Source organism: Cryptomeria japonica, chromosome 1, assembly GCF_030272615.1.
Source record: "Cryptomeria japonica chromosome 1, Sugi_1.0, whole genome shotgun sequence".
NCBI classification, from domain to species: Eukaryota; Viridiplantae; Streptophyta; class Pinopsida; order Cupressales; family Cupressaceae; genus Cryptomeria; species Cryptomeria japonica.
In genome coordinates, this window is record NC_081405.1 from 155884598 (window position 1) to 155907365 (window position 22768).

General features: G+C 37.9%; 1 protein-coding gene across 5 annotated transcripts in view; it reads left to right on the plus strand.

Annotated features, from left to right (window-relative positions):
• Positions 1-678: 678 nt before the first annotated feature.
• The window catches only part of LOC131051802 (NAD-dependent protein deacylase SRT2), a 53768-nt gene continuing 31678 nt past the window's right edge, over positions 679-22768 (plus strand). Inside the window, exons 1-4 of one of the 5 annotated variants that reach the window (XM_059216467.1) lie at positions 679-827; positions 3988-4048; positions 4315-4573; positions 4817-4882. In XM_059216467.1, coding sequence (XP_059072450.1) covers positions 4015-4048; positions 4315-4573; positions 4817-4882 — 359 coding nt within the window. In that variant the 5' untranslated portion in view covers positions 679-827; positions 3988-4014. Of the gene's footprint in view, positions 1117-3987; positions 4049-4314; positions 4574-4816; positions 4883-22768 lie in introns of all 5 variants that reach the window. The other 4 variants (XM_057986413.2, XM_057986410.2, XM_057986411.2 and 1 more) reach the window with 4 other exon arrangements.

The following is a 22768-nucleotide window of genomic DNA, read 5'->3' on the forward strand; positions in this document are numbered from 1 at the left end:
TCTATTGTAATAGATAATCTCTACTTCCAGGTGCTCCTTAATAATGATGTTCTCATCTCCAAAATGTTGGAGAAAATAACAACTAATCTAGCTTACATTACAAGCTTCACTTTGCTCAAGGCACTGACTATGTATAATCACACTATATAGATCTTTTCTATAGGTAACGAAAACATGTTTTGTCCATCTCACATGATTGTCACTATTTTTGAATTTCACTTTAATGATTTGAATTGATTCAATGGTTGTCACAAGTGCATAAACAACTAAAGCTTGCTATTTTGTAACAAATGTTTTACAAATGCTAAAATTCTTATTAGATATTATTCCTAATTTATATGTTAATAATTATATTATTCTGATGGTATTCTTGTACTCGAAAAATCACATAAGTCATCATTGTCTACCAAACAACACTTACAACATAATTATTATTTCAAGACCATTGTTTGAAGAGGGGAGGATAGCAAAAATAATAAATAGATTACTTGTTTAAAATCAGAAGAATATGACAACGAAGAAATAAGAGAATAAAAATAGGAATTGAGAACCGTTGGATGTGACTTGTTTTTTTGACCTTGGATTTCAACTTTGAGATGGCGTAGACAGTCGTGGAACGGCTATCGGGGTAATGAGGATCAATTTAAAAATAAAAAGATCGTTCACAAGTAGAAATAGATTTTAAGTTTGCCCCAAAGGTATTTACATGTGGAGGGAGGAGGCCCAGAAAGTGCAAGTGCCAGGGCGTGTGTTATGGAGCGGGACACGTCACTTGCTAGTCCATCAAAATAAACGTGTGATAGATCGCCACGTCCAAGGCGAACTCTGTAAGAATTATCATATTTAAAAAAAAGTTCTACTTGTTTTTCTGTCCAAGAATTTTGTACCTGGAACCAAGGAGAGGGAAATTTGTGCCCTGGCTTTCCATTCATTTTGTATTTGCATCCGAGAAAAACTAATGTCATAGACGTTTGCCGGAGACACTGAGACACTCTAGAGGAGAATTTTAATAAAAATGGGCAACGATGAATTGGATTGCAATTGAATTGATACAATTGAGATCACAAGTTTGGTATATTATTCTTACTGGGCTTGTGGCCGGAGTAGGCATTTTGGGTATCTTTGTTTCTTCTCACTCATTCGCATTTACATTTTCGTTATATCTTTTAAATCTTTGTTTGAATCAATGTGTGGCTTTTTCCGATTGATTTGCTAATGCTTGAAAGAATTTTGTGGATGTATTTTCCCAACCAAATTGGTTGATGTTTGCCATGGGCGTCTGTGCAGTAAACTTTGATAAGGCCCAAAACTAGGTTGCTGGACACACTTCACACAATTTAGTTATCAAAACAGAACTGATCTTCCTTACTGTGTCCTATGAATGGGCATCTCTTTAATTTCATTTCCATATGTCATTAGTAATTTTGGACCCATGCCAACTCTGTCTTTGTCATCCAACCATAACAAGATATCATAAATAGTATTTGAATAACTTAATAATGTACAATTCATTGAATCCATTGCCCTCAGGTTGCCGCAGTCCCTTACATTATGGTCAGCTCTTCAACCATCCCTCTCAGAAATGGCTGGCTCGCTAATCATTCAGTGATTATGGTGATTGTCACCCACCATAAAGGAATTTGGCTAGCTTATAGCTCATCCTTGGACAGGGGCATTATCAATGATCAAACATCATAGTATGTGATTCATCTACTGAACATGAGCATCGTCAACCACCCTTCTTAGGGTTTGGTTGGTCACTGAGTTATCTACTGAATGTGAGCTTCATCAAAAGCACTTAGCATGTGGACTTGATTGGTTAATAAGGCATCTACCAAGTCTGAGCATTGTTTACAATGCTAAGCAAGATTGAATTGACATATAATTCATCTACTGAGTGTGGGGGTGGTCAGTCACTGTAACTAGGACCTGGTAAACTAATAAGTTTTGCTTTTGAATGTGGGCATCATCGACAATCCATTCTGGGATTGGTTGGTTCAAGTGTATTAGCAGTAAAATTTTGGCCAAAGCAACCCTGTATGCACAGTATTCATTACATTCATGTTAAAAAAATCTACTCAGTTGAACAAATTCAACAGGGTTTTCATACATAATGAAAACAGTCAAATTCCATCATTTCAAAGATGAAATTTGAAACTGTTCTACAATATACGTATTGAAGCAGAAAGTAAACACCACAAAAGGGAAAAATCATAGCAGCAGTTCAAAACATGACAGATTTTTATTTGTACTTGATCAAGGCACTTAAAAGGAAGCAATTATGGCAGTCAAAACACCTAAAATTCATCACTTCTACAATATTAAATGTTGCGAGGCATCTGGTTAACCATAGGATTGACAATAGCTTTAGCTTGCTTCTTCTGTTCTTCTTGGGGATTTATATTGGGAACTTGAAGATGTGAAATTGCTCAAATGATGAGGTAACTTGGTCTCCAGTTGACATACATATTTGATTGAAAAAGAAAAAGACTGATGCCACGGTGGCCGAGTGGTTAGTGCTGAATTAATTAAGATAATGCAGAAGGGCAAGTCAAGCAGGTAAGCCAGCAAATTAAGTAGGTAGGTAACCGTAAGACAACTTAAGCAGATTGGCTAAGATGAAATTAAGAAGTTTCCAACTTAGTTTGACTGGGTTTTAGATGCTGATTTCATGAAAAATAATATGGTGGGACTCGGGTCAATTGCCATGTTACAAATGATTGCATGAACGATGCCATTTTGTGTTCCTTTTTGTTTTCTCTTGGATATCCTTTGTTATATCTATATTGAGGCCTATCTCGATTTGCTTGACAATGTAATTCATGTTCCTATTGTTAAGTTGATATTTAGATTGGATTATAACATGAGGACATATTGGAAGTACTCTTTCAAAACGAAAACATTTACTAACATTTCCAATTATTTTGAGCATTAGTTATATTGTGAATTAATTTTTTATAAGACTTTCAGATTCTGAAACTTATAATTTTCTTTATATGGAATAATCCAAATTCCAAATTTTTAATAATCTACTGCATTTATAAGTGATTTTAGAAAGTTAGGTTGTGAGATCAATGGAATCAAGTAATTATAGTACAAAACTATATTTATTTCAATGTATATGCGGAAAATGTAAGGGTGTGTTTCTTTATTTTCTTTTTCTTTTTAATTTGGCTAAAGATACCTAAAGTTAGGGACCTTAGTCCCACAAAAAAGTGAATTAAAATGTTAGTTACTGATAGAGAATAATCTCATCAGAACCTTGAGATGGTAAATTTGAAAACCTGCTATAAGGCCATCAAGTCAACCAAAGTAGCTCAATATCCATCTTTATCTTTATCCAGGCTCTTAGAAGAGTCAAATGACATACCATCCAGAAGGCTTTTTTAGGGTCTGACGGTGAGATTTTATTGTCACCTCCATGGACATCTCAAGCCCAACCACTATACACAGTTGTGATTTGAATACTGCATATTGTCTTCCCGGTATTAGGAGAGGCCCCAATCTCCTACTCAAAATCAAGTAGAGAAGAAACAACTTGAAAAAGTTTTCTAATAGACTCTGCTAGTTCTCAATCATAGCTCAAATTTGGTAAGTTTCTAACTGTGTAGAAACTAAAGAGCAAGGATGGATCCATAGCAGTGCAATTTGTCCTTTTCTCTCGTTTTCATTAATATAGCAATTTGTCCTATCCTCTCATTTTCACATCTATTAACAGCTATTATATAATCTCAAAAAAAAGATTTAAGGGGTGTTCTTACATTTTTGTTGTTTTCAGTAACAATTTTTACTATATTGCCCCTTTGTATTTTTTAAACACTAAAAAGAAAGATTTGTTCTTGCAGCACATGTTTTTTCTTTCAAGAAGCACGTTATTCACTTTGTGCACATGCAAGTCTACATTTATCACACTACCCAGTTATTTTAATTGGTTGGCAATGTTGATTTTAGGTTATTTTCTTAACTGTGGTTTTCACCTATATGCAGTGACTAAGAAGGCAAAAGTACATATACATGGCAGGATTTAAACACAACAGAATTTTAGGAGGTGAAATTTTTTGCTTTGAAATTATTTTTGGGCTGTTATAGGATTCCAAAATCTGCAGAGAAAAAGGTCAATAGGATGATGACCAAGCATTTACAGTATTTTGGATAACAATCTTCTAGGAGCTTCTAGCTTACCAGATGACAAGAAATTATGTTTTAACTTTTTGCATATCAGTATTTAATGGTTTTTTCTCTTTATCCCTAATAATAATTGGTGTTCTATTTTCAAGGTGGTCATAGTTGATGTTTTGTTTCCGGGTTTTATAGGTCAATGTCTATATAAGACATGTTTTAGCTTTTTGCAAAAAAACAAGTTTATTCATCCAGGACCATGCAGTAGAGGCATTTCTGGTATGTATGCTGGAGCTCATTTAATAAGAAAGTACATGAGTTCTGTCAATAACATCACAAAAGAAGATCAAAGAGAAAAGGTTTGCAAAATCCTGAAGGACAAAAGATTAGTACCAGAATCTGCTCCTCCAAGCAACGAACATCTTCATCACCTCTATAATTTTATTGAAGACAGGTCTTTTTTGTTTACGAGAAACTCTCTTCATGTTTTTGATGTTTTTACTGGGATTTGGTTATCACTGTGCTTTTTGGTGATCTTATACTGAGTGACGTATAGCAGAATTCCATCTCATTTGTGAAATTTTTGTGTAATGGGAAGTTGAAATTAGTGTGTATCCAAATCAGAAATTTCTTTTACTTCTATGTTGGAAAATATTTCATAATTAACGTTATTCTTTTTGGCTCATTAAGGGTGCAGTCAAAAGCTTGTGGTTTTGACTGGAGCAGGCATTAGCACGGAATGTGGAATACCTGATTATAGAAGGTTGTATCTATAGCCTTATTTGCTTTCTTCCCTCCTAACTGTTAGGCGTCAATAAATTGATCGATGTTAGATAGGAATCCAGATGATGATATGAACTTTTTCTTCATATTCAGGTTATGTGGATGAAGAGCATACCATTATAATGATCTGTATTTTGTTGTACAGTTAGCATTGAACACAGCTAACTATGGCCTTTACTTTAGCATGGGTCCTGAATTCCTAATGATATTTATTATGTAGCATTGTCATAAATCTATGTTAATGGAGTTTTGGTGAAGGTGATGGTAGATGGGTTTCTAATATGACAATTTCTTTTTCCCCTGGATTTAGGAAATGGGGATGGCATGTACGTGTGTGTGTATGTGTATATATATGTGTATATCAGTATATGTACATATGTATGTGTATATGTACAAACACACATCCTTCAATTCAGCTATGAGTCATAACGATATTTGTGATGTAGCATTGCCATAGGTCTATGTTAAATAGAGTTTTGGGGAAGGTGATGGCACATGCTGGTGGGATGCATTTTTGGTACCGCAAAAGGTTTTCCTCATTTCCTAAATATGGGGAAACTTTTTGTGCTACCAGAAACCTATACTACAGTATTTGTCATCACCTTACTCAAAACTCTGTTTAACATATATCTATGACATTGCTACATAACAAATATCATTGGAACCCATAACTAAAGTGAAGGATATATAGCCATATGTATATTATTATATATGTTTTTATATACACATACCTATATATGTGTGTACATAGACACACACACACACATATGTACATTGATTCACAAAATCATAGGAAAAGGTGCAAGGTTGGTGAGGAGCAGAGTAGAGGATCACGAAAGGCAGGCACAACTTGAAGCAAATCAATGGATGGCTTCCTTCTCAAAACAAAAAATTGGCACTTTTCCATGTGAGAGTCTTGTAGGGATATCTTTGGAAATATTGAGATCAAGGTTCCACCTTGCGTAGTAGATGTATCACACACACACACACATATGTACGTTGATTCACAAAATCATAGAAAAAGGTGCAAGGTTGGTGAGGAGTAGAGTAGAGGACAACGAAATGCAGGCACAACTCGAAGCAAATCAATGGATGGCTTGCTTCTCAAAACAAAAAATTGGCACTTTTCCGTGTAAGAGTCTTGTAGGGATATCTTTGGAAATATTGAGATCAAGGTTCCACCTTGCGTAGTAGATGTATCGAGAATTGTAGATAAGCTAGCAAATACCTTTGAAACGACAACTCTTATTGGGAAAATAATTGAAAGATCAGTGAGCAGAGAGGAAATTCATAGATGGATAGATGCTAACCAAATTAGAGCTACGATATACTTTTTACCTAGACAATTCTTTCTGCTAGATTTTGAAGATGAAATAGAGAGGGGCATTCTTAGACAAGGCTCCTTAGTGGAATGGTAGATCCCTGGTGTACATAGAGAGGTAGACAAAAAACTTCAACCCGCGGTTGATGGCGAGCGAACATATTGGATCAGATTATATTATTTGCCATTTGAATATTGGAATGGTGAGTGTATCGAGAAGATCGGGTCGTGCCTAGGTCAGGTCTTAAGGATCGACATGGGTGAAGATGATTCAGCACTATATGTAAGGGTAAAATTAATATCAATTTGACCAATACCTAGGGTGGTAAACCTGAAAATTTTGGTCAAGACATGGGCATAAACAATTTAGATCGAGGAAAAACGGTTCTATTATATGCGTTGTGGGAGTAAAAGTCATATTGAAGCCAGATGGGCTAGACCTCCGATAAAAAAATGGGTGCTGAAGGAGAATCTTGGCAATACTATTTCTGAGTGGAAGGGGTGGCCTCCTCCTCCTGTACACATGAAAATGAACACACGTTGCAAAATTTTGAGCTGCCGAGGGGTGTAAGGGTTGGTGAAGCTGTAATTCAAAATAGGGTAAACAAAGTGTTAGAGAAACAAGGGGAAGAATGCGAGATGGTATCCCCAAAGGAAAGGGTATCTGACCAAGCCAAGGAAACTAGTGACAAAGAAGAAAGGACAATGGAAGCAATTGATAATGGAAACAAGGACATAGAGGTTCATTCTTCTAAGAGGGGTGTTGCTTCTACTAGGGACAAGGTGGTATGTCGTAGTGAGTTCAAAAAGGAAGGATTGGAGGATCTAGAATGGTCGAAAAAGAAGATGAACACAATGAGTCGGGGATTGTAGATCACTGCTGCATCAGTCAATCGGCAACTAAGGCATTCAACCAAGGAAAGAAGGTGGGCAAAAAATGGGGGAGGAAACTAGAGAAGCAAAAAAGAGAGGAAATTGCTCTGGAGAAAGGGTTGACCAGCATTAAGGAGTACATGTTGAGATCTAAGGGAGCTAATGCCTCCCGTGGAGGGCAATGAAGATCGCTACATGGAATGTTAGTGGTTTAAATGCCCCTTACAAGAGGCATGTGCCCAAATGCCATTTGAACAAGCTATTGGTTGACATAGTTTTGCTATAGAAAACAAAATTGAGCAAATTTGAGTCAAATAAGTTTTTCTAGCAGGGGGTTTCAGTGACCCCATTGGGTCCGTGGGTGGTTTGGGGTTATAGTGGCATAACTCTAGGGCGAGGATCTCCAACATTGAGATTCATCAAAATTGGATCATTGGTAAGGTACACATTTTAGTATCTGATATGGTGTTTTATATTTTCAATGTTTATGGGCCCACCAAGACGAAGGAAAAGTATCTGGTATGGGGGGAGATCTCTGGTAGATTGATGATGCTTGATAGTTTCTGTTGACGTGTATTTTATACACAATCATACACAGAATAAAATACCAATAGGCATCTTATCCTCTCTTGAGAAAATAGTCTCTAACTGCTGAAGATTCGCGTAAAGGATCAGTTAGGTAGACTCCAAGGTTCTTTTAGTAGGATCTCTACGTGTGGACAAGCTTCCAGCGGTATGATGTGATTTGCTGTTTCCTCCAAGGGGCCTTACGTATTCCGAAAGCTCAAGATTTGCTAAACTAAGAAGCTTTCAAAAATAACAAAAGAGTAGGGTTTGAAAGAAGTCTAATCTAATCTAACCCTATGAATGACTTAGTATGGACAAGACTTGGCAAGATTCAACTAACTTCAATTTTGCTATAAGATAACAACTCAATTGAAATTAGTGCAATCTTCTAAGGTAATAAACTGATATCCAATGCATCAAAGATCATGGACACTACCACGAAGGTACATATCCAAGATACAATAATGATTGAAGATTAAGGGACTCAAAGTATTCTCCAGTCGACCACGCAAGGCGTTCCTACAATCAGCAAGAAGCTAGTGGTTTGGATTACGAATCCTATCAAAGATCAAGTCTCACACTATGTCCTTCAAATTAACAAGCTACTTTGATTGAGCATGATTCAAGTAAATCAAACAACCATGAAGATAACTTAAGAAAGTTGCAACGAAACACCATAACTTCAATATTTCATTGATTTCCAAATCATCATATACAACAATTTGCTTGAATTTCTCTCTTCAAAACTCAATCTTGCTACAAAATAAAATTGCTTCTAGCTCTAATCTCTCTTCTCTATTACATCAACTATTGACTATTACACTATTACCAAATGAAATGAAAAATGGGGGTATAAATAGCATCCCCGATTACAATGAAAGGTCCAGATCGAAAGTAGATCAACGGTCAAGATCATGACACCTAAACCCTAATTAGGGTTTGTTACAAATGGCCTCCTTTTTACTGAACAATATTAAATACATAGCCAAATATTAAATTTGGCACAAAAACCTAGGAGACATAAACCAATGACAAATAAGATGCCATGTCATCTATAACAACCTTTCATCTAGAATCTTATTCCCTTTCCAATGTTCTTTTCTGGCATATGCAATGAATCTTGTCACGATTCCTTCGATTTCTGCAATTGGAATCTCGGGAAGATTCTTCATACTCTCCTCTAAGTGGATGACCTGATCGAATGCATCTAGAAGAGCTGCGTCCCAAGTAGATTCAAGTTCCTTTGTTCTTTCAATCAGGAGCATGGTGGCAAACATCTGATCATATTGCTCATCTGTAACATTTGCGTCCTTGCAAAAGATGACCTTGATTCTATCTTCTAGTTCCTGCATATCCACATCTGTCTCGACCTCGATCCTTCTGCCAAGAATGGTACGAAGTACCTCAAATACTCTGTCCTGGATCGGATTGATCACCTCCTCAACTTGGCCACATCTAGTACTGATGTCTTCAAAGAAAACACTCTTCATATGGAGTAAGGTTGACCAATGGAACAAACTGTGAGATTCTCCCTCCAAGATCTTCTCCTGTGCTAAAATCTTCCTTGAAGTATGTCTAATAACTTTCAAGACAGGAATGATAACGTCCTTGGTATGGGCAAATGCAGCTACTGTTATCATCAAATTGTGGATCATCTCAAGAACCTGGATAGCTTGATGAATAATCTTCATCATCCTTGTTACAAACTCTATAGCCACTGTATGAGATCTATCCATCCAATTACTTGTACGTTGGACCATGTTCCTGAATCTTTCTGCTTCATTGATTGATTGAAGCGGCAATGCTTGTACTGGTGATTTAACTGGATCCTGACGTCCCAAAGGTTCATTGATGTGACTGAAATATGTCCTCCATGCACCTCTCTCTCTCTCAAGCTTTCTGTTCTTCTCCATTTCTTCTCTAAGCTTGTCTTTCAATGCTTCAAATGAATCGGTAGCATCATCTAAAGTCTGTTCTGCAGTAGATGGTCCTAACTCAAAAGTCTGTATATCATATTCTTCTGCTAGGATCTCACCTTCATATTTGTCTGCTGCCGGTGTAGCTATCTGCAATTTCCTGGATCCAGTCTCATCTCGAATCATTTTGGACATCTTGGTAGCCTTTCTCTTCTCTGTTACTTCGTGTGAACGTCCAACAAGGCTCTCTAAATCAATGGCATTGTCCTCGTCCTCTACTACGATCACCTTGGTTAATCTTTCCTTCAACCAATCTGGGATAATTGATCTTGTTTCTTGAACTTGAATCTCTTTATGCATTATTTTTTCCTGTCTGGGAGGAGATGATATTTCATTGTCTTCTTTGTCTTCATCTAACTCATAGTCTTGGAGAGATCCATCTGGTGACCCTTGCTGTGCCTGTCCTTCCTCCTGCCTGTCGTTCTGTACCATAGACTCCATGGATTCTTCCACTTGAATTGTTCTTTTCTCAGGTCTAGAAGAAGTACCGGATGATCGATCTCTGTTAGCCTCTTGTTTCTTCTTGGAAGATTCTCTCTTTCCAGGTCTCTCTTTCCTCTTCGAACCTCTTGGATGGAGATTGCCCTCACTGGCACATCGAAGGTTTCCTTCACCTGAATTTCTAGGATTAGGATTGCCTTCACTCACACTAGCTCCACCTTCAGCAGGTTTCTCTTCCAAAGTGAAAGTCATGGCTATGCTTTGTTCTCTCAATTTCTGATGTTGTATGTCAACCCATCTGCGAGTACAAGACAAGACTGGTGCCATCAAAGTATCTAAATCCACGACCTCGGGCTCATTCCAATCTAACCTTATTGTTTTGCTTTCTCGATCATAGGAAGACTGGATATGTCTGCCACTGTCCTGAGCTTGGTCGGCCACTCTGTATATCCTGCATTTCCTGATGAAATCCAAAGGCAATCTAGAGTGCATTTTTCGTTTCACTTCAAGATCATCTAAGAGATTCATCATAAAATCCTCAATCTGATACTCATGTCTAAACTTCCTGCCGACTGTCTCCTCTAAATGTCCATGTGGATCAAAGCTTTCTCTCAAAGCAAAAGATGAAAAAGAATACAAGGCTAACTCCTTCTCTGCGTCATCCATAACTAAAGCATTAGGACATACCTCAACTGAGTTACCCAAAATGATAGGTACTGGAACTCCATTCTGATGTCTGTGTCTGAATGCCTTCACATATGCTGCCAACTGTCTTGTTACTTCAAGTAACACAATTCTGTCTGTAGGATATCTCGGCAACATGTATGGAGGTAAAGGACATCCATGCACTCTAATATAAGTGAACTTGGGAAATTGAATGAACCAAGCACCGTACCTCTTTATGAATTCCTGGGCATCCTGAGATAACCTGTTGTGAATTCCACCTTGCAACGTCCTTGTGATGTTCATCGTGAAAGTATCATTAACTAACTTATAGTTACTCCCTGGCGGATGATGCAAGTAGGCATAGGAATCACAAACTCTGACCTCGCCGGGTCCTCTTCCAATCACTCCTCTGTGAGGTAGTCCTGCGTATTCAATACTCCTGATCAAGGCATAGATGACATATGAACTCATGTGGAAGGACTTAGTAGCTTTGAGTCTCCTCAACTGTACGTCCAAGCAATGGCTAATCATCCTAGCCCAATGTATCGTACCTTTCCCTTGAACAATCACCTGGATGAAGTAAAACATCCACTTCTCAAAATAGAAGGCATGAGGGGCTCCTGTAACTCGGTTGAGCATGGTAATTAAATCTCTGTACTCCTCCTGGAAATCAATCCTGTGCGGTGTGTTCGGGACCTTGCTCAGACGGGGACGGCTTTTGAGTAGCCAGTTCTTGTTGATAATGCTTAAACAAGCATCTGGATCATCTTCGTACATTGATCTGGCTCCTTCTATGCTCTTGTATATCATGTCCCTGTGCTCTGGAAGATGGAAAGCTTCACTTATAGCTTCCTCTGAAAGGTACGCCAAAGTGTTTCCCTCTTTGGACACGATCGTCCTGGACTGTGGATCATAGTGACGAGCACACTCGATCATCAACTCATGGCACTGAACAGCTGGAGGAAAGCCGGCCGCCTTAATGATGCCACTTTCGATTATTCTCCGGGCGACAGGTGATGGCTTGCCAATGTAAGGGACCTCTCGAAACTTCTTCGTGCTAAAGTTACCCAAGTTTGTATCTCCAATGTGGCTCCACTTCGACACGATCTTGGTCTCCACTTCTTCAGTCTTCTGATCTTCTTTCATGAGAGCTGAGCGACTGGTGGATGCTCCCGCCTTCGGGGTCGCCATACCTACACAACATTTCGTTATTAGTAATATGATTTAGCAATACATAACATAGATTAGAGAGATAAATTTTAGGAAACATCATGATAAGTCTTTAGAGTTATCATTTCCTAAAAAATAACGATTGAGCTAGGAATTCAAAATTCAAAATTCAAAATTTAAAATATGACAATGAAAAGATAAAACAATAAAATCGAATCGCCATACCTCAAGAGAGAGCTAACTCTAGAATGCAAAAAGGACAAAATCGCCTAGGCAAAAAGATCGAAAATAGCCTTCAATGTAATCGCCTTAGCAAAATAGCAATTCGCCACCTTTTGAGTTGCCTTTGACGTGATCTTCAAATTCCCCTTTAACGTGATCTTCAAGCCTTGGCAAATTCGCTCAATATAGATTCGCACCACCTTGGAAGTTACTAGCGCCACCTTGGATTGATAGTTCGCACTTTCCTTTGTCTTCCTCAAATCGCATGTGGAAAGGTAAAATGATGATGTGAAAATGAAGATTTCACTCTCCCTTTATAGCGCTTCTCACCATTCACCCTAAGGCCGACTTGGTAAAGATAAGGCAATTTTAAACGATTTTTAACATAAATAACAAGGCCGACTCTCCAAACCAAGCGCTCTTTTTAATTTTTTAATTAATTTAATAATCAATTATTAAATGCCATCGTTTTTAATTAATAAACTTCGAATTTTTTACAAGGCAAAAAATAATTAATTAATACCAAGCGCAACATTTAAATGCCATTTTTAATTAAAATATCGATTTTGCTAGCATTTAAATAAATTCAAAAATGTTTATTTGAGCGCCAAAATATTTTGAAAATGAAGTATACGTACCTCATCGCCCTGGTCCCTTCCTGAGGGACAGGAGTGATCCATCATGTTGGTCTCGATTTTTGCATTTTTGACGTTCAACCTCTGCATTTCCACGTTCAAATCATCATTTTTGTCGGGTCCTTCGAGCTAGATCGATTTGCTTGTGCGAACAAGTACCCTTTGATTTGATATCGCCCTGGTCCCTTGGAGAGGGACAGGAGCGATCTTCATGTTTTCTCCATCTCGAACTTGAATTAGTAACATTTTAACGTTCATCCTTTGTGTTGCCTTCCAAATGATGTTCCAAACCTTGTGCAACCTTACATTAACGTGATCTTTATGTGATAACATGTGTTCTGGCAAATATCGCCCTGGTCCCTTGGAGAGGGACAGGAGCGATCTTCATGTCCTAGCTCAAATTTGTAAACATTTGATCTTCGTTCTTCGTTCATTGTCTTCCAAATGTCGTCCTTAACTTCGCCAATCCTTGCATTGTCTTGATTTTGAAGGAGCATGAGTGTTTTAAATGAAATCGCTTTGGTCCTTGTCCAAAGGACAGGAGCGATATGAGTTCCTCAGCTTGATTGATAACACTTTGACGTTCAAAACTTTGGTATATCACCTTCAAAAGACGCCTTGAACCTTTTACAACCTTGTGAAGTCTTGACTTAACGTGATTATTGCATGAATTGGTCAATACCTTCAACATCGCTCTGGTCCCTTCCTGAGGGACAGGAGCGAAGTTCAACATTTTGAGCTTGTCTTTACCTTGTTCAACTTGCAATTGTCTTCATCGTGTAGAATGAAGTCTTTTCGATTCACTTGGATACTTGGGACGTGATCAACATTCAAATTTCATGCCCTTATACAAATTTCGCTCTGGTCCCTTCCTGAGGGACAGGAGCGAACTTGAGATTTGAGTGCAAATTCCTTCAACGTGACGACCTTTGTAACTTCGTGCTTGATTGAAACGCCTTTGCCACCTTGTTCCTCGTCTTGGAATGTCTTGAACTTGAATAAGAAGCAATATAACCATCATATCGCCCTGGTCCCTTGGAGAGGGACAGGAGCGATTCTAGCTCTGTAGGCCTTATTTCACTTCGTCATCTTCAAAATTTATATTCGATGGATTCGTCATGTTCCATTCCATTCATCTATGCCTTGAGATCGATTGTAACTTGGCAAGAAAAATCATCTATAACAAAAATCGCTCTGGTCCCTTCCCGAGGGACAGGAGCGAACTTAAGCATTTAGGGTCCTTGCTGACGTTTCAAAATCTTCAATTTGTCTTCAATAGTTTCATTTCACCTCCTTCCTTGCCATCAAACATAAACTTGACTTGATCTTTGTCTGAATTTTGCCCTATGAAGAATATCGCTCTGGTCCCTTGGAGAGGGACGGGAGCTACAATGTACTTCGCCCTGGTCCCTGACTGAGGGACAGGAGCGATTTTGGCATTCTAGACCATTTTTCTTCATGTTTGCTCTTCAAGTTATATTCATTTGACGAAACATCTCCCTTTGGACCTCTTCAAATTGTTAAGTCGTTGGAATCCTGCAAGGACAAAGCAATATTTGATTTGTAGCTCCGGTCCTTCACTGAGGGACAGGAGCGATTTTTCTCCTGGAGGTATTTCTATGTTCGTGAAAATCTTCAATTTATATTCAATGGAAAGATCTCGCCTTTCTTCATCACTTCCAACTCGAAATTCATCTTGGTCCTGCAGGAATAGTAAGATATTTGAAAACGAGCTCCGGTCCTTCACTGAGGGACAGGAGCGATTTTGCTCCTACAGGCCAAAATAACATGATTTTATAAGTTTTATCACTTCACAAGGCGAAAACAAATCATTTCCAATGCCCAAGGTCAAAAATCAAAAAAGTCAAAATTTGGTCAAAAATATTCAATTGGACAAAAATTCACATTTCATCTTCAATACTTAGACAAATTTGAGCTCTGCATTAAAAATTTCAATTGAAAATAGACCATTCTGGCGAATTCATTGCATTCAAAATTGCATCCTAGAAAAGAAGCTCAAAAGCTCTCAAAATGACTGGATTTTGGCTTGAAAAGACGTTAATTAAAACCCTAAGGCTTGACCCTAAATCCAGACAATTGACAATCTAACAAAATCCTAAAAGCGAAACGAAAAGCGAGCGAAAAACGAGCGAAAAGAGGGGGTCCCCATTTGCATGGGGCGATGTGTGAAATGGTCACAACATTTTCAAAACAAATTTGGGGGACAATTTCAATGCCATTATAAAGTTATTAGAGAAAAGTGGTGGTCTTAGATCGGAAAGTGTTACATTGATTGATTTTAGGGAATTTGTGGATAAGAACAATATTTGTGATCACCCCCCCAAAGAATGGGTTGTATACGCGGATCAATAGAAGGGTTGGTTTCACAAGCATTGCAAAAAGACTAGATTGGTTTTTATGCACCGTGGAATGGTTTGATGAGTAGATTAGCCTCTAGCCAATCATCTTACCCATCTCAATGTCTAATCAATTCCTATGTTATTGGAGGTTAAATCCTTTGGTTGCCCAACCCTGAACTACTTCAAATTCGAAAGATGTGGTTGCGCAATCCTGAGATCATTGGCCTAATAGAGAAATGGTGGGGAGAGATTCCACCATCTGGTGGCACCATTAGTTTTATTTTCTACAAAAGACTTGGATATATAAAGAAGCTAAAGGAGTGGAACGTACGATCCTTCAAAAATATTTTAAGGAGAAAGATCAAGTAGATGCGGAACTTGCAATCTTAAATGAACGAGTGATAATGCAAGGCATGATGTGAGAAGATTATCTAGAAGAGAAAGCATTATTTGCAAAGCATGAGGAGCTGCTGGCAAGGGAGGAAGAATTATGGAAATTGAAGGCTAGGGAAAGTTGTTTGGAAGTCGACAACTTGAACACAAATTTTTTCCACAATTCCATCAAAATAAGGAGGATGATGAATAGAATCAATGAAATCTCTAATGCTTAGGGGTGTACCTTACAAGATGGGAATGAGATCGAGAGGGAAGAGTTCAAATTTATTTAGAACCTCCTAGCTCCTGCCGAGGATTGGGATAGGATGGATTATCATGACATCTTAAATGGCGTAGAACCGTTAGTAAGGGATGAGGACATTGAACACACGTGTCCCATTTGATGAAGAGGAGATCAGAGAAATTGCACTCCAATCGCATCTCGATAAGGCACCGGAACTAGACAGTTTTATTAGCCCTCTTTTATTAGAAATGTTGGCATATTGTGGGCCATGATGTCTGGTCCCTAGCGGAGGATTTTAGGAAAAAGAATAGTTTTGTGAAAGACATTAACAACACAATGCTTACTTTGATCCTCAAAAAAATAGAATGCAAATCGATGAAAAATTATAAACCAATATCTCTATGCGATACAATATATAAAATTATCTCAAAGGCCATTGCAAATAGATTAAAAAAGATTTTGGGTCATATTGTGTTGGAGAATTAGAATGGGTTTACCCCTCGAAAAGATATTGTGGACAGCATAATCCTAGTTAACGAGACCATACACTCAATAATGGAAACAAAGTGCAGTAGTATGATGATCAAATTAAATATCAACAAGGCTTATGATAGGGTGAAATGAAGGTTTCTCTTGAAAGTTATGGAAAAATTTGGATTTTGTAGAGGATGGTTGGATTGCGTTTACCACTGTATATCAATAGTTTGCATCTCAATAGTAGTTAATGGTTCCATTGGTGGATTATCTTGCTCTTCCCAAGGCCTCTGGTCGGGGGATCCCCTGTCCTCTTTCCTATTTGATCTCATGGTGGAAGCCCTAGGTGGTCTTATCAAGCAACAACAAAGGAGATGTAGATGGGTAGGTGTTTTGGTTGCCAGGGGGGTGGATCCAATCAACCATGCATGGTTCACATATGAGAATTTTATTTGGGGAAGTATTTGGGAAGTAGAACCATTAGGAACACAATTGACATGTACAGTGAGTGTTTTGGGCAAATAATTAATAAGGAGAAATCGAAGGTATACTTTTTTTAACACTAACAAAAGGTGGCAACAATGCATTGGACAAGTTCTTGGGTGTATGGTGGAGACCATTCTCGCCAATTATTTGGGAGCACCCATGTTCAACGGGTTTGTTAGAACTAAACTATGGAACAACGTCATTGAACATAATCGGGGCAAGGCTGAGGCATGGAAGGGTAGGTGGTTGACATTTGGTGGCTGAATTACATGTTAAAGGCTATCTTCGGGGTTGTACCCATCTTTGTCTTGTCATGTCTCTCGCTTACGAGGAAAGTGGTATCTACATTGGAAGGGGCATGGGAGAAATTCCTATGACAAGAAGAGAATCCCATTGCTCTACTGGGAAGAAAGTGACAAGGCTAGTTGAGCATGGGGGGGTGGGGATGAAGGATTTAAGGTTGCAGTATAGCACTTAGTGCCAAACTAATATGAAAAATGTTTAAACACCTTGACAAGCTGTGGTGCCAAATAATGCAAAGTAAATGTTTGGATAACTCGGATCCTAGTAGATTTCTTACCTTAGCATTTAGTAGTGGTGGATTGGCCATTTGGAGGTTCATATGGGAGTGTCGCCCAATTATCATGAATCATCTTATGTGGTGCATCAACGATGGAAACAAATTGACTTCTAGTCAGATTTGTGGAATGGGTTTCCGCCATTGGATTGAGACCCTGACTTCTTAGAGTTGAAAGAAGTCTTGGCCTAGAACCAAGGACCTAAAGTAGATCATTTATCTTCAAATTGTAAATGGTCAAAGAAGGTGAATTGGATCAATGTTAGCAATATCTCAATAGTCGAGAGGATAAAGGAAAAGTTTAGGGAGGAGCTGGGAAAGAGGCGAACTGTGATTAGGTCAAGAAGAGATGAAATAATATGATGCCGTGCTAAAACTTGGCAATACATTGTGCATCTGGGTTATATGATCTCGAAGGCCGTTACATCCACTCAGGAGGTGGTGAGATGGCCAAAGGAGTTATGTTGGAGTAGGATGGTCTTGCCTAAGGCGGGTGCATTTATATGGACAATCCTTCGTAGAGGCATCGTAATAGGGGAACAACTTCAGAAGATCGATATCATTGGGCCAAGTTGGTGTTTTCTTTGTAAACAAGCCAAAGAGATGGTGAATCATTTGATGCTAAGATGTCCATTTGCAGAATAGTGCTGAAATTGGTTTTTGGGAAGATTGAATTGGAAGGGATTTAAGAGAAAATATTGTTGACTTCATTGTGAGTTGGCCATGATTGACATGGAAAGGCATATGGGGTGGAATTTGTGAGGTGTTACCTTCGATGATTCTATGGCATCCGTGGCAGGAGCGAAACAATAGAATATTTAACTCAATAACTTGGGAGGATGTTGTAAGGAGGATGGAAAAGGGAATCATAGAGGTGCTCAATTCCAAAATCATGATTAAGGAGGGCTTGCAACATATAGTATGGGATGATGAAGTGAAGAAAATCTGGATGGATTTGAAAGTTCCTATGGGGGTTGTTTCTTGGGAGGAAAAAAGCCATAATTCCATGCAGAAGAATCAATCTCACCTTCGATGGGGCTTCTAAGGGCTTGGTAGGATTAGGTATGGATGTATTGCTTGAGATGAAAAAGGAAATTTGGTATGGCTATCTTTGGTCATTTAGGGACGGCTAGAAATAATGAAACAGAGTTGAAGGCCTTGATTCGGGGTTGGAGGAATGTAGAAAAAGAGGGTCCAAGGAGGTAGACACAGAAGGTGACTCAATGATCTATGTAAATGTAGTTTGTAAGTGCTCCTCCAAATTGAAAGCTAATGAGAAAAGATGACAAGGCATGGGACGTTTTGGAAAATATGAATTTTTCTATTCGCCACATCTATTGGGAGGCTAATAAGGCTGCGGACTTATCAACAAACATGGGGGCAGAGACTGGGGCTCAGGAGGTTGTTGATGCTCTTCTTGAGACTTGGGACTTGGAAAGGCCTAGGCAAAATCATTAACGAGGACAAGGGAATAGGTTAATTGGGTGGACTCATTTTTGACTCATAGACGAATGTTGGTTAGATAGAATGATAGCTCAAACTAATGATAGGATAGTTTTTTTTGACTAAGCTTCACATGCTGCTGCCTCTAGTTACTTCCACTGACAATGGGCGTACCTTTGGGAGTTGAGATTGTGTGAGTCCAGCCTCATCTTTTTTGGGATTGTGCTTCACTCACAAGGCAGGATCGAGATGTCAAGTCTCTTTGGGGATATGAGAGCTTGGTGGCATGGCATTTGGAGAGCCGTAGATCAAAGAGGAACGACAGATTTCAAGGACGTTTGTGGGAGAATGGCCACATCCATGACGGCCAGGTGTATGAAGTGATTTTCGGTGCAATTGCATAGGCATTCGGGAACAATTTTGGGGGTATTAGATTCGGCTGATTTTGGATCGCTCTAGGGAAATATCTTCCCATCTCGGATGTTATTTATCATATCAGCTTGATGCCACTGTCTAGCATGTTGGTTAGTTTTTTCTATTTGGAGGCTAAAGGGAAGAAGGGTAAGATGAAGAAGATGTGGGGTTTGTTCAAGAAAGGGTTTAATTTGAACATTATGGAGGAGTTTCAGGCTTTCCTTGAAGCTAATGTGGATTTGTTTTATTCTTTGCCAATAGCTAGGATTTATGTAGTCAATGCAAGGATTAGATTTTTCTTGCACAAATATCTGTAATGAACTCCATGTAATTTGGTTTTTCAGTTTAATATAGGGAGCCACCTCCTCTGGTAGCACTTACCTCAAATAATATATGTTTTATGCACATATACCTATATACATGTATACAAGCACATATGTGTTTATATATGTATGTCTACACACACATACAAATATATCTATATATACATATCTATGCATATGTACATGTTCATGTGTGCATGTGTGTGTATATGCACATGTGTGTGTGTATATATGTGTACACACACAAAACACACATATTTGCCATCCCTATTTCCTAAATCCAGGGAAAACATATTGTTTGTACACACATATTTTAGCATAGATATTTTATAATGAAAAAACCCTATATTCTATTGAGCTAAGAGCCTAAGAGTATGAACATCCAATGTTTAAACATTAGAAAATCAAAATTTATTAAGTGATGGCTAGGAAACATTTCCTGGCAGTCCTTAATTATTGGAAATGGGGAAATAGGGGATGGAGGAGAGGAAGAATTGGGGCACTAAACGATTTCCTGATATTATAGTCATAGATATAAGCAGATTCTTATTTGTCTTTTATTATTCATACTAATTTTCTAAACAAAGGATTTCAGTTAGCCATCCCTCCTTTAGTACTGAATGATGGTGTTTCAACTGTCATTGGTTGAGAATGACTGTGTTTAATCAGCAAGGTGATTGCTTGAGAATGACTGAGTTTTATCAGCAAGGTGCAGTAAATGCTGTTAGTTATGCATATGATGTAGATATATTTTTCTGTTTAGTTTCCAAAGAGACATATAGATATAGACTGCAATTTGGGACCTAAATCAGGCTATGATAGGCACATTGATGCTTCTTGTTTTCTTACACTTTCCATTTGTATATTTCTATGTTATGAATGATAGAACACTGCAATGAAAAAGAATAAAAAAACCAGTGTTCCACGGCCATTGGGGACGGGGACAAAGGGGGACGCAGGGACGGTCTTTGGGGACGGGGGGACAAAGGGAAAAAGTTTTGGGGACGGGTTTCGGGGACGGGGGGACTTGGGCTTGGAGGGAGGAAACGTGTTTCCGTGGAACACTGAAAAAAACATATGAAAATTCAAAACTGCAAGAGAGATAAGGAAACTGCCTCTAAAACTTGACACTACACTCTTCATTAGCATAGATTCAGTAGATTTACAAAGATGATGATGTGTGCTGGCTGGGTAAGGCCAGGCACGTGCAAACATCTCCAGAATTGGGTATTGCAAAAATACACCTTAGCAGAACTTGCTTGCAGTCAATGAGGCTCTAAGGAACTGAAATCCATCTCAACTGGTGAAATTCACTTGAATTAGAGGCTCTAGTAAACTGGCTCAATTATACATACTGATAGTCACAATAAAAGTTAATTACAAGAGAAGAAATAATAACAGTGTGGTTCTCATCATTTGCTCCCCATTGATAGGAAACCGGTGCCAAATTGTACGTTAGATGAGGAAATATCTCTATAAAAGTTGAATTGGAGGACCATTTGCCGTATATTGGCTGAAGGCCTTGGTGTTCAACAAGGTAAGTAGTGCTTTGCTTCTTGCAACTATTGTGATTCAAATGTCAAGTAAAAATATCTCTACCCAACGGTTGTAATCTAGAAAGGTTGCACTGAGATTAGTATAAACCAAGAAATCATCCATCATGGGTGGTATATTTCAGATCCAAGCTAGTACGTTCTCCCTTTGATTTGATGACTACATCATACCCACCACCAAGGCACCTAAACAAGATGAACATCATGCAATTGGAAAACATCATGTTGGTTGAGACAAAGCCATTTGATCCTACAATTGTACAGAAAATATTCACAAAAATTGAATTTGGGGCTATGCAATGAATTAGACTGAAGGATGATGTGCAGTGATGTAGGTATAACCAAAGTTGGAATGTTCCTACAAAATTGTACAGAAAATATTCACAAAAATTGAATTTGGGGCCAAGAAATGAATTAGACTGAAGGATAATGTGTAGTGATGTAGGTATAACCAAAGTTGGAATGTTACCGTCTCTTGTGAAAGAAATGCCCTCTTTGTTAGGCATTCAGATGGCAGTTTGCAGTTGCATATAGGAATTGAAATGCGTGATATATTTGTTCAAGATACAAGAGATGATAATGCTCATCTATTTTGATGCCAGGGAAAGGGAATTTTTAAATTCTTAAGTTGGCTTACAACATAAAATGAGATTTATGCTGTCTTATGTACCAACAACTGCACAAAAGTTTTTGACTACTTTTGTTTATTCTTGACACAAAAAGACTATTAAGTGAAAATGTTATTATAAATACCAATCCTAATATGGAGGAGATATTTAAAGCAAAAATAAGCTGTTTAACAAGAAAATGATCCTCATGTATATGATGAACCTCCAAGTAAGAAACTCAAATTTGAAGGCCAAGCCCAATCAATTGTAAAATTATACAAAGATTCTAAAAGTTAATATCTAAGACAATTCACTAATGAGGGACAAGATGTAAAAGAACTTGAAATTTGAAAATAATGTATGAAGAAGCAACACAAATAATGCATATGCCCAAGCTCTTATTTTGAGGTATAATGATAATTTGGTATGTTTCTAGTATATGTGAAATGGGAATGGAGACATATTGAATCTGTTACGACACTCCAAATGCTTGGAAAGCAAATATATACCTTAAAGAGATGGTTAATGTTGTTAGATGGTTCTGGAACAGAGAGCAAGTCGAAATGAAGCAATGGTGATGATAATAGATAATGATAAAAACATCAATGAGGTGGACATTATGATGAAAAAAATTCTTGAAAAGCTTGCAAGCAGGAAAATGTATTCAAATGGTGAAAATAGTTGTCAAAGATGAAATATCTTATTATCTACAGAAACAACATTTGATTGATTTGAACTCCCACACCACCAGGATCAAATGGTAGATCAGCGCTTAATTTGATATATAAATTATATTTTATTTATACAAAATTTGATAAATATATTCAATTTAGGCAAATTTCTAAATGTTTCTACTAAATAATATTTGATAAATGTATAGAAATAAGAATTGTTAATGTTTTGGATAGCATGTATTGAATATTTAGATTTATTTTTTCATAATATGTTAAAAATTAGCCAACTGGTAAAATGAGACCTAGAGGTTTTCCCTGTTAGAATTCAAGTCTCTGCTTAGCCAATTTTCTTCAATCTTACTGGCGAATGTTTTCACATGTTTTGGTATCTGCTTGGTGCTTTTGTAAATGTATAGTTTGTGGAACTGCGGACTAATACCATTTGCTTAAATTAATTATGTAAT